The sequence below is a fragment of the Aricia agestis genome, chromosome 22, assembly GCF_905147365.1.
Source record: "Aricia agestis chromosome 22, ilAriAges1.1, whole genome shotgun sequence".
Classification (NCBI taxonomy): Eukaryota; Metazoa; Arthropoda; class Insecta; order Lepidoptera; family Lycaenidae; genus Aricia; species Aricia agestis.
This window is the reverse complement of record NC_056427.1, coordinates 5,493,313-5,506,206: the sequence shown is the minus strand read 5'-3', so window position 1 is coordinate 5,506,206 and position 12,894 is coordinate 5,493,313. Positions and strand designations below refer to the sequence as shown.

Genomic DNA, 12,894 nt, shown 5'->3' with positions numbered 1-12,894 from the left:
TCTTTATCCATTAATTCTCTACGATTTACTCCTCTAACTGTTTTAGCTTAAATTATGAAGTTTGTCTTTAACCACAGAATATATAATTAGTACCTTACGGTACAGAATTTTCACTCCCGAGTTTAGGTATGATAAACGCAAGCGTCCGGTCACCGGACTAGTCTCAATAGGCTGACACTTGTATTCTGTGGCTGAGCGACTCGCGCGCTCGCCGCCGCACCGCCGCTCGCTTGACAGCCCTGGCAGATTGAAGTGAGACGGCAGACAGTTATTGTACTATGAACGCTAAACGCAATACAAAAGGTTGAAATTAGGTTGTTTTCCAGAATAGTAGGTAAATATCTCGGCGATTCGCGCCGTTTGTATGGAAGTGAGACATGCCTGCTTTAACTATAAAATTATTCAAGTCATTTGACGTTTTTTTAAATGCCAGAGAGACTCCCTTAACTACGAAGATGAATAAAGCAGACTGTCCCTGTCTTTCGATTGCAGTACTAGAGCGCATTATGCGGCTGCGGCTAAGGGTCAATTCAGAACGCAATGCGACGCGTAGATGGATTTCTTTTGTACTACATTGACACACTTCAATTAGTTATGTCTACACTGTGCACTTTCATCTTCAATTTTCGTCATCAACTTTCATATTTTAATAATTGAATGCGCAAGGAACGCAACGCCAATATTGTCATTTTTGAAGTTTTGGATATGCGTCGCGACCATGCCTCACGTTCGCTGTTGACTGCGCTATAACGCATGCCCTTGACGAACAGAAAAAGGGAGTGTGGACAAAGCTATTGCGTGAGACGTCATGCAACTTGCAAGTCTGTCAAATCTATACAAATTTAGAAATGCATCTACGCGTCGCTTTGCGGTCTGAATCAAAAGATAATATACCTAGCGAAATAGAGCAACAATCTCGAGCTGTCAAACGAAAGCGAAATTGATTTAAGTCTGTGGGTGAAATTTTGTTTACGTATACACTTACACAAGCATCTAACTAAGAAATTAATTGTTAACGTGCCGATAAGTGCCGACTGGACGTCATAAAGATGAAAAGCAGTATGATGATCTGCAATAAACAAAAAAGAAAACGGGGCATTTAACTACCGTGTGAATAATTTTATTAATAAAGAGGTTCGATAGAAGTGAAATAATATTGGTAAGTAAATGAACAAAGAGGTAAATGCTAAACACAATTTATTCACATCTCCTCGTCCCAGTTCTCCCAGGCGTCTTCATCCTCCAACGTCACGTCTTGTACGTTCTTACCGGTGGACGCTGACGTGACGTCCTTCAGTATCTTCCGGTATATGTCCTTGCAGAAGATACGTATCACGAGATTGCGGCCCTCTGTGAACAAGTTAACAAATATATTCAAAAGTTAAGTATTTACTGAGTCAGGTGTTGTGTATACTGAACCCGGTGTTGTGTATATATTTTATCCAGGTGTTGTGTATACTGACCTAACCAGGTGCTGTCGGCAGCTAGCAGCGCTGGCACCTCTGCATTTGGCACTTGTGCGTGTATATTTCAGGTGTCGTGTATACTTATCCAGGTGTTGTATAAACTAAGAGCCAGTCCACACGGCGCGTTACGACGACGCAGCGCGCCGTGTGAACACCTCGATTATTTGTATGTAAAACAACGCAACGGCAGCGCTGCGTCGACGCAATGCGCCGTATGGACTGGCTCTTAACCAGGTGTTGTGTATACTGAACCAGATGTGCTGTATACAGCACCTGGTTAAGTATACACAAGATCTGGATCCTGGTTAAATATATATACTCACCGAGCCAGGTGCTGTCGGCAGCTAGCAGCGCTGGGACCTCTGCGTTGGGAACTTGTGCGTGTATACAGTTGTAGAGATGCGGCGAACGGAACATCGTGCCGCGGTGCTTAGTTATGAATTGTTGCATCGTGGGTAACTTGGGTAAACTGGGTTCGCCGTATATCTGGAAATAACGTAACTTATTAGATCCATCTACGAGGTGTAACAAAACAAAGTGATAATACTTAAGGGTGTGTACGTGTTCCTTGTAGAGAGTTCACTGTGAAAGTAGCAGCGCTAAAAGACCAATTTTTTTTCACTTTTGTATAGGGTAACTCGCGACATTGTGGCGCTTGCCCATACAAAAGTGAAAAAAAAAAATATTTGGTCTTTCAGCGCTGCTACTTTCACACTGAACTCTCTACAAGAAACATCCGCTGTTTTGTAACTTATTTTAGTGTGTATAAGATTTAATTTTGTTTGTTCTATACATTATTTTTAAGAGTAATAAGTTGGCTACAAAAAGAACGCACTAAATCAGTTAGCGGAATCGGCTCCAACGATTTTCATGAAATTTAGTATATAGGGGGTTTCGGGGGCGATAAAACGATCTAGCTAGGAATCATTTCTAGAAAATGTAATTTTCATCGGATACCGAGCTTCGCTCTTCAAACAGCTAGTAGTTTTTTTTAATGAAGCATAAATACTATTAGACAATGCTTACACAGCCAGTTTGAGATCAAGACAATATTTTTTAGTCTAGCAAATGAAAATTGTCGGCCGTAGCCTGTCGTCGCGTCTAGTCGCTGACCTCTAGTGTGCCACTACATTTATTTAGGGTGTCATTAGATCACAGCATCAACTTAACACTCACGCGTAACAGAGTGACGTTGCACGGCGACATAATGTGTTTCGTCAGACTCTCCACGACAATCTGTAACAAAACAGAATATCATAAGTGCGCCTATTGTATCTATCGCCGAGCGATCTTATAATAGTAATGCGCGGCGGAACAAACCTTTTTTTTTTTAGTTGGAACGAAGTTCTTTATCGCGCGTCTTTCGCAACGCGAGTCTATTTATAAATCCGGGGCTGGAGTTGCAACATAATTAATAAAAACTTGAGAGGTGTCAAGGGACACCCGGATGGTACGAAGTTTTAAATTTCCCGCCAGTCGACGTCATCGCCACATTAACGCCCTCTGCCCCTACTTCGCAGGTACTAAAATAAGTGTCGGTCAAAAAGTGTCGTCTAGCCCCTTTTCGCTATGCGCGATAACGAACTTTGTTCCAATAATACTTCTTAACGCGAGCGAAGCCAAAAGCTAGTAAAATATACATCCGGCACTGCTCAACTCACGTAAGGTATAGATGGCGCTAGTTTCTTGAACTGTTCGCGCACTTTGTTCTGAGCGGCCGCGTCGATGCCCGGCCCTTGAACGTTTGCTTCAAGGCTGTTCACGTACTTCACTAGCTGGAATTAAAAAATATAAACGTCAATTTTGATAGTATAGAGCAGGGGTCGGCAAGTAATTTTGGGTGGGGTCCGGATACTGTGGGAAAATTTTAACGAGGTCCAGAAAAAAATAAACTTGTCCTTGTAGCTTAAAAATATTATTATAAGTAATGAAGGTATACGTATACCTTATCTATGTATTCATTGATACTTGGTATAAAATACATTACTTACAATATTTCGCGGTCGAGTTTCGACCTTTCGCGGTCCGCCTGTTGCCGACCGCTGGTATAGAGTATAGACAAAAACCCCATTCTTGACAGTTCTCCTTTACCGACAGCGCCCACCCCAACCACGTTCATTATCCTTATCGGTCTATACCTACTCTATACTGTATAGATTTGTTTCTAGGTAAAGTCACCAATGCGAATGTGACCATGGTTCTATACTAATAATCGGCCAAGTGCGAGTCGGACTCGCGCACGAAGGGTTCTGTGCAGTTATGGAGAAGAAATAGGTAAGTACACATATATTTAAGGCCTTTGTAAAAATTTCAAGTGCCTACCTCTTATAATTATTGATGGAGCCCGCTTTAAATATTGATATTATTTTGTTTTTAGTATATTTTCTTAGATGAATGATTGGTCTCGCGCGTGCGCTACGACTAGATACCGTCGGAGTACTTGAAAAATGCGGCAACAAATCATACGCCACATCGGGCGTAACCGCGCCAGTCGCGCCGCAAGCTTCGGGTGAGGTAGATGTGTCGATAATTTTCGAAATTTGAAGTTACGTCCGTAGCAAAATGCCAGTTTGCGTAGTAAGACTTAACACTACAAGAAACAATAAAGATACTGGCATCACATACCATCAGTAAATATTATATAAATCGTCATAAGCACAGAAAAATAATATAAACCTGAAAATTCGGATCGGACTACCGCTTGATGTTCAGTGTTGCCAATTACCATAAACTAAAAATTCCCAAATTTTTCTGAGATTGTGATTTTTATTTATTTACTTATTATATCTTATTTTTTTATATAAGTATACATAGTGGCTGAGTGGATGAGCGCATTAAAATCTCTAGCTAGGGTAGCTGGTTCAAATTCCGCCAACGGAACAAAAAGTTTTCAAAGTTCCTGGATCATGAATGTATATTAATAAATATGAATTATGAGTATCATATTATAATAAAAATCTTAAATACAGTTTATATTTTATGTACACAATACAGTAACAAATGAGAAAACAAATTTATCATTTGCTTTTTTATGACTCATTCTTAACTTTCGTTAAACTTCCTACCATTGTTTTCGTATTGTTTTCTCATCAATATTGTACCCATTATGTTTCGTTGACCTAAACAACGTTGTTATTTTATCGCATTCTTTTCGAATGGACTTTATTCCAATGGTAAAGTTTATCTTGTGATTGAAAAATCAGCACTTACTATACAATAATTATAAATTACAAGACCACAGCAACTAATAATTTTTCCCCATTGATTGGGCACCAGTCACGTATCTGGCAACCCGATTATCTACGCACACAACAATATTTGTGCATTGTTTTACACACACTACAATATTGAGTTGCCGCATTCAGAAATCTGAATTTTCTATACAGCGCGGTATCTAGTCGAGCGCGCGCGCGAGACCAATCATTTATCTAAGTATATTTTGTTGTAGCGGAAACAGATATACACAATCTGTGAAAATTTCAGAAGTCTACCTATAGCGGTTTTTCAGATACAGCCTGGCGACAGACAGACGGACAGACAACGAAGTCTTAGTAATAGGGTCCCGTTTTTACCCTTTGGGTACGGAACCCTAAAAATCATGAAAATCGTGTGACGTACTTTATGGATAGTCTATTGTTATTAGTAAGCGAAAGTAAATAAAGTTTTTTTTAATGAAATTAGGGGGCAAACGAGCAAACGGGTCACCTGATGGAAAGCAACTTCCGTCGCCCATGGACACTCGCAGCATCAGAAGAGCTGCAGGTGCGTTGCCGGCCTTTTAAGAGGGAATAGGTAATAGGGGAGGGTAGGAATGGGAAGGGAAGGGAATAGTTGAGGGTAGGAAAGGGAACAGGGTAGGGGATTGGGCCGCCGGTAAACTCACTCACTCGGCGAAATACAGCGTAAGCCGGTTTTCTGTGAGAACGTGGTATTTCCCCGGTCGAGCCAGCCTATTCGTGCCGAAGCATGGCTCCCCCACGTATAAAATTTTGTCACAGATTTGACCATCTGTGACAATGAAAGGCCTAAAAATCATGAATCGTGTAACATATTTTATAAATGGTCCCTTTGCTGACTATTATTATTAGTAAGCGGGTTAAGTAAATAAGAGTACATAATATTATTAAAATTACCTCCAAATGTATAGCAGACGAGTATTTACTTATCGCTCCTTGAACAGTCCCAAGCGGCATACTGTCAGCCACTGAAACAAAGCATTTAAAAACAAAAAGTTAATATACCTAGCTGAATAGAGAAACAAAGGCCTGAGCAAGAGAGATGTCACTATCAGTAACACTGCGTGGTAAAAAGACACGTGTGATACATGACAGCAGCACTCTTTTTTTGACGTCCAGTCGGCACGTGCCGCACGTTGACAATTTAATCTCATAGAAATCATGTTCAATCATGCTTGTGTAAGTGTATACGTACACATATTTTTACACACAGATGAAACCAATTTCGGTTACGTTTGACAGCTCGAGATTTTTGCTCTATTCCGCTAGCTATATTAACTTTATGTTTAAAAATTAAATTAAAATCATTAATTAAAAAAAAAAATGACTAGACTTTAGGTACTCTCACAACCCTATACCCAATAAGGGGGAAAATTGTGCGATTTTATAGTGCCCAAGTGTGTGCGCAATACTCAAGAGCATCTCTTCCTTTACTTCCAAAAACTAGTGGGACGGATGACTGGCACAACTGGCGAGAGGCGCAGGACCTTTCACGTATCCATCTGACTTATGGATGATAGATCATCATGACGGACAATCAGGTCATCAGCATTGTCCTAACCAAACTTAGAAAGCTTTTGCAACGCGGGCATCGAACCCACGATTCAAGAACTATGCTCTTAACCACTGGGCTATGGACGCCTCCATATCGCTTGCAGTATTTTAGAGCGTGGCTCTTGACTCGGAGGTCGAGGGTACGATTCCCGCGTTGGAAACGTGTTATTTCCAAGTTTGGTTAAGACAATGCAGGCTGATCACCTGATTGTCTGACAAGTAAGATGATCCATCGTATCGGTCGTCCGTACCACTGGGTTAAGAGAGTAATTAGGTATAAAGAGTGCTCTTGTGTATTGCACATACACTTGGGCACTATAACTACATCTCCTGCATAACTGGCCTGGTTTTCCATGAAACTGGCCATCGTCACCATAACCAGTGTGGGAGTTATTATGATTGATATGCATAAATTTTTGGAGATTTGGTTAGGGCAATGCTGATCGCGTGATCAGCTTCTCTCCATCAGACTTAGAAACTTTTTTCCAACGCAGGAAAAACCAACAATACAAGAGCCAAGCTTATACCGCTGGGCTAAGGAATCCATACTAATATTATAAATTCTTAAGTGTGTCTATCTGTTACCTCCTCACCCTTAAACCGCTGAACCAATTTTGCTGTAGTATGGAGATCCGTTGAGTCCCGGGAAAGGACATAGGATCTTTTTATCGCGGAAAAATGTACGGTTCCCGCGAGAAATTTGACGCAACCGAGTTGCGGGCGTCATTCAGTCTTCAGGCGCGCGGGACGACGTCTGTGGCTCAGTGGGTGGGCTGTCGGTAGCTCAAGCCGGGGGTCGCGGGTTCGAATCCCGCCGACGGAACAAAAAGTTTTCAAAGTTCCTGGGTCATGGTTGTGTATTAAATGTGTGTATAATATAATAAAAATCTTAAATATATTGTATAGTATAAAAGTATTAAATATATTATTTCCGTTGTCTGCTACCCGTAACACAAGTCCTTCAGGTACTTAGCACGGGGCCAGACTGAGGTGGTGTAAGTGTCCATAGATATTATTATTCAGTGATCAATAAATACTCACACTTGGGCTCATAAGGTTGCGGGGTACACTTCAACATTTCCTTGGTAAGTGCTAAGTTGCTTCCCGTCTTAGCCAGACAATTCTTGATCAGATCAAAGTCGGTGTTGTGAGGATATTTGAACCTGTAGTTGCTGCTCAGTACAAAACCGTTTTCGGATTCATTTAAAAAAGGTCTTAGACGGCCTTCTACAACCTGCGAGAATAAATAATAATGATATTTTAACCTTTGTCAATAGAAAATACGTGTGGCACTTCCGCGGTAAAGCTATTGCATAGCATTTTTATCAACTTTTGCAATTATAATTCGCATACGTCTAGTCGCACGCACACAAACACCGTACCGAACTGAAACGACGTCCATGCACGGCTTTCAACGCCGCACTGCTGTACCGGTCGGAGTGGGGGAGTGTTAGGTTTATTTTCGTTACGGATTATCTTGATTCGGTCGCCGCGCTCATAGCCCGCAATAAAGGCTATTCGATAGCTTAAAATGTATTTTAAATTTCGATCACGCTATTGCTATCTCGCTAAAACTCGAGGACAGATGAACCGATTTGGCAAATTTTAGTTTTAAAATATTCGTAGAAGTCCAGGGAAGATTTATATTGGAAGGGAAATGATACAAAAGTGGGGCAACTAGTAAATAATCGAGAGAAGGTAGGTAGTGCCCTTGCGCTTCGCTTGGCTCGTCTTGGCGGGGGCACTACTGTACCCCCAGATACGCACCTTAACAATTTCATGTAGCAACTTATTGCCAACAGCTTTGTTAATTTCCATGAGGGCCGTATGCTTGTCTTGCAGCTCGTAGATAAGATCATTACGAGTATGATTAAACATCTGAAAATTACATTTAAATTAATGATATTAGTACCTGGATGACCGAGCGAAAGCAAACACTTATTGACTTCGTGTTACTTAATAACGCCATCTGCTGGTCGTTAAAACAATTAGTTGCCAACAAAATAGTATTATTATTCGCCAATAGATGTCAGGAAGAGTCATATTTTTCAGTTTATCGATAAAACACGAATAAAAAGACATTTTCTGAAAATGATTCCTAGCTAGATCGATTTATCGCCCCCCAAACCCCCTATATACTAAATTTATATTCAGTTTATGTAAAAAACTACTGTAGTACACCGCGTTGGTTGAAAGGAGCGGTAGAAAAACGAGTGGGAATATGCAGATATCTGGTTAAATGGAATGATTAACTTTTAATGCGACACATTAATCAAATGCTGAGTTGCGGGGAGGAAAGTCAACAGATGGTTTCAGAGCCAGAGCCAGAGTCAACCACAATCATGGATGACAGCGATGATGATGATGATAGAGCTTCGATACCATCTCCTCGTCATTGGGCGGATATAGTCGGAGTGTCAGGACCACAGGATATAACTATTCATGAGAATTCACAAGATGCCACAGCAGTCAATACTTCTAAACGTCCACGATCGAATTCATCGCCTGATTTAATTGAGCCTAAGCGCTTAGCCATGTCTAATACTGACAAGGAATTAGATTGGTCCGAATTAGGAGACCGAGACTTAGAGATTGATAATGAAGAGATCTAAGTTAAATAAGGAATGTTAGGTTAGGGAATACTAGTGTTAGTAAGTGAATGATAGTGTTAGGACCAATTATAGTGTAAGTGAACTAAACTAATTAGTGAACTCTCTTAAGGGGGGAGATATGTTATATATAGACAATGCGGGTAGTGACTTGTTTATGTGTAAAAGGTGAGGTAGTTGAAGAAACCAGTCTGTCATCGCGATTCCAGCTCATCAACTAGGCTAGGACTCTCCAATCGTAAGATATATTAATTATTAAATATTGATTTAAAAAAAATTACCCTCTCTTTAGGCACTAGTACAGTTTGTGGCATTTTCAAATGTCTATTCCTATTCTTTCCCTGTTTGAATTTTTTCATTTTTGTGTTCATCTAGAAAAAAATATACAAATTAGAAAAAACAAAATATACAAATTAGCAAGGTAACATTTGATTGATGATTGATGAAAAAACAGAACATAATAAGAAGTATGTACACAACTTAAAGATTATTGTGGCCGTACCCACAGTTAGCATCTAGCAGTTGTGCCATCGGCCGGTATAAATAGTCAGTACTCAAGATGCATTTCGATCTCAAGACACAGTTCAGGCTCTGTGATTGGTTGGCTGTCAAAATTTGGACCAAAGGCCGAACCGTATCTTGAGATCGAGATTGTGTAGAGGCTGGGGGGGGTGATTTATTGCATTTTAAATTGAAACAATGGGGGCGCTAAAATATAATTTGTAATTAAAGTGGGCGGTAGTCGGTAGACCAAATAAGTTTGGGAAACTCTGATCTAGATGCATGCAGAGCAAGACCTAAATTTGATGTATAGATATTTCTTGCCCACATGAAATTTAGGTCATGCTCTGCCACTGTTCCTAGTTTCTACATTTTTTTTTATGAAATAAGGGGGCAAACGAGCAAACGGGTCACCTGATGGAAAGCAAATTCCGTCGCCCATGGACACTCGCAGCATCTGAAGAGCAGCAGGTGAGTTGCCGGCCTTTTAAGAGGGAATAGGGTAATAGGGGAGGGTAGGGATGGGAAGGGAAGTGAATGGAATAGGGGAGGGTAGGGAAGGGAATAGGGTAGGGGATTGCGCCTCCGGTAAACACACTCACTCGACGAAACACAGCGCAAGCGCTGTTTCACGCCGGTTTTCTGTGAGAACGTGGCATTTCTCCAGTCGAGCCTGCCCATTCGTGCCGAAGCATGGCTCTCCCACGTATAATGTCAATTTTGTGTCACAATGAGACTTAACAGAAATATAAATTTCATCACTTACATACGGTTGAGCGTTAGACACGTGGGCTGTGAACACTACATCTTGCCTCTTGATTCCGTTAAGTTTCTGAGCGCACTCCTGAGCTTTTGTGTCATCCAAGATGTTGATATGAAACGCTTTTGTTCCTTTCCTTGGGCTCGGCGTAAAATTTAGTCCCTCGAATTTCTCTTTTATTACCTTTGATATTATGCCAACACATCGGTTTATGGTGAACTGGAAAATAATTTATTACTTAGTGTATTCCCATCCCATCCATCAAAGAGGAAATATCAAAGTCTTGTACAAAATACAAGCTTCGCCTGGATATCCATACCAACGATATCTCAGAATCTTCTGAATAAAAGATGTCACAAAAGACTGGAACGACATAACATCCTTGACCTTGATAAGAGATTCAGAGAATAAAGGAATAATGTAGAGTTCCTATCAATGGATAGGAATCTCTGAACTGCCAACATCAGTTCACCCCATCTGCTTAAAATCCGTGGATTGATCGCAGATAATACTAAGAAGAGCTTAGTCTATTCAAAATATTTAAAAGAAGTGTTGGTCGTACAGTATGAAATAATAATAACTAATAAGATTTGAAGAAGTTTTGGCCCTGTACCAAAGTAGATGGAACCAAAAATAAAAATGTTAACCAATTACATAAAATAAAATCCTAGTATACTCATAAATCCATTATAAATTAATAAATAGAACCTTTATTCACTATCTATTAAATAAAATTCTTGTATCATGTATATTTGTTAGGGCTGAGAAAAGATTTTGTACTTTTTATATATTGATACTAGAAATTGTGTCAGCTAGTACCCATATAATTTTTACAACAAAACTAATTTTTGTAAATTTAGTCAGGTTGTAATTTTTCTTCCATTTGTCCCTGACCCTGGCAGGTTTCCTTCATACCTTTGGGAAGTTGTCCTTTTATTATTTGGTCTGACTTCCTTTTCGTATTTGCCCATCTAGATACTTATAAATCAATACCTACTATACTAATATTATAAAATATGTGAATGTGTATGTCTATCTGTTACCTACCTCTTGACAACCCAACCGCTGAACAGATTTTACTGAAATTTGGTATGGAGATACTCTAGGATCGGGGAAAAAACATAGGATACTTTTTATTCCAGAAAAACATATGGTTCCCGCGCGATAAACGAATTTTGGGGAAACGGAGTTGCGGGTGAAGTTTAGTTATTTTATTTAGGTAGTGTAAAGTTTATAATTTAATAATTTATAGCCCAGTTGAAATTATGTCGCATCATTAATGGCCAATATCGCTAACATGTCAACGAGCTAGGTTTTGTCTGTTTTGATCATCCTTATGAAATAGGGTAAGGTAAGTGGTAACCCAACCCTAATTATTAAACACTGTATAGTTTTATAAGACTAACATCTATAGGGAAAACCAATGTCAGATAATCTTATATACTTATAAAAATGGATTTTCAAATGTGTTAGTCGCGCTAAAACTCAAAAACGGCTGAACGGATTGGGCTGATCTTATTCTTAAAATATTCGTAGAAGTCCAGGGAAGGTTTACAGTGACATGAAGTTCACCGGGACAGCTAGTTAAATATAAATTAGAAACAACGAAGGTAGCAAAAACGCTATATAGTAGTTGCAAGCCCATTTCGATAAAATCTTATAAATGTATAACAAACATGCATACAAAATAAAAAGACTAAGGTCCTAACTTAGATAAATGATAGGTCTCGCGCGCGCGCGAGACCAATCATTTATCTATATATATCAAATATCGCGAGACACTTCATCTAAGGGTCCTAAATTAATAAAGTTCACTTAAAAATTATAATACTAATTAGTAATTACCTTTAGAGGAATCCCTTCTATAGTTACTATCATTTTATATCTTCTTTCTTCCTGATTTATTACATTTACAATTGTAATTGTAAATAATATATAACAATTATTATGAAAAATAATGGAAAATCCGCCGGGACCCCAGTAGATAGTACGCCCAAATATCCAAGCTTGTATGTAAATTCTTCTTCTTCTTCTTCGATTAGACTACTAACATGGACAATTGCCATTTGCCAGTGTCAAACTGTTTATTGTAAAATCAAAAATGTAAAGGACAAAGGTATACGCGAAATATTATTACGTCCACGATACGCGTTACGCGATAAATTATAATACATCAAATTTGTATCAATCTTCTTAGTATTAATAGGTAATTATTATATAAATCTATCAAAAATCAAAATAATAAAATAAAGAAACAGAAAGTTACTCAACTGTCAACACTGGCAGAATGCTGATACACTTCATCCACAAAATAGGAAAAAAAACAGTGTTGCCAACTTAGTGGAATTTCCACTAGATCTGGTGGTTTAGGCCTTAGGCGTACCTTTCGGCGGGAAAAATTTGGTTTTAGTGGCTAGTGGATTTCTTAGTGGATCACCCAGGTTCTAGGCCAGGGGGGGGCAAACCAGATTTTTCATAAGCTAGGTGTTTATAAAGAATAAAAAATTAATAATTTTTAGTTGTAAAAATATTGTATTGCAAACAAATAGCAAAAATTCGTTCTTAATTTTTTATTTTTATAGATAATATACTTAGTAGGGACGTCAACATGATCCAGGGGGGGCAGCTGCCCCCCCCCCCTCGGTACGCCCATGCTTTCATCTTTACTCTTTAGTTAAGTAACTACTTATACATAGGTACTATCAGAGGAGTTTATTCCTTTCCAAATCGGGGACCTAAGTAGTTTGGTTGCGTTACGTCAAACCCAG

The 12,894-nt window shown here is 39.3% G+C and overlaps 1 protein-coding gene across 1 annotated transcript; it reads right to left on the bottom strand.

Annotated features, from left to right (window-relative positions):
• Positions 1 to 1,180: 1,180 nt before the first annotated feature.
• On the bottom strand, positions 1,181 to 12,102 carry LOC121738015. The gene is made up of 10 exons (XM_042129817.1): positions 11,972 to 12,102; positions 10,133 to 10,345; positions 9,147 to 9,236; positions 8,024 to 8,134; positions 7,298 to 7,490; positions 5,600 to 5,670; positions 3,128 to 3,241; positions 2,643 to 2,702; positions 1,790 to 1,952; positions 1,181 to 1,350 (listed from the first exon to the last, which is right to left on the bottom strand). Exons 1-10 carry the CDS (start codon positions 12,002 to 12,004, stop codon positions 1,202 to 1,204), a joined length of 1,197 nt encoding a protein of 398 aa, XP_041985751.1. The 5' UTR covers positions 12,005 to 12,102; the 3' UTR covers positions 1,181 to 1,201.
• Positions 12,103 to 12,894: the final 792 nt, after the last annotated feature.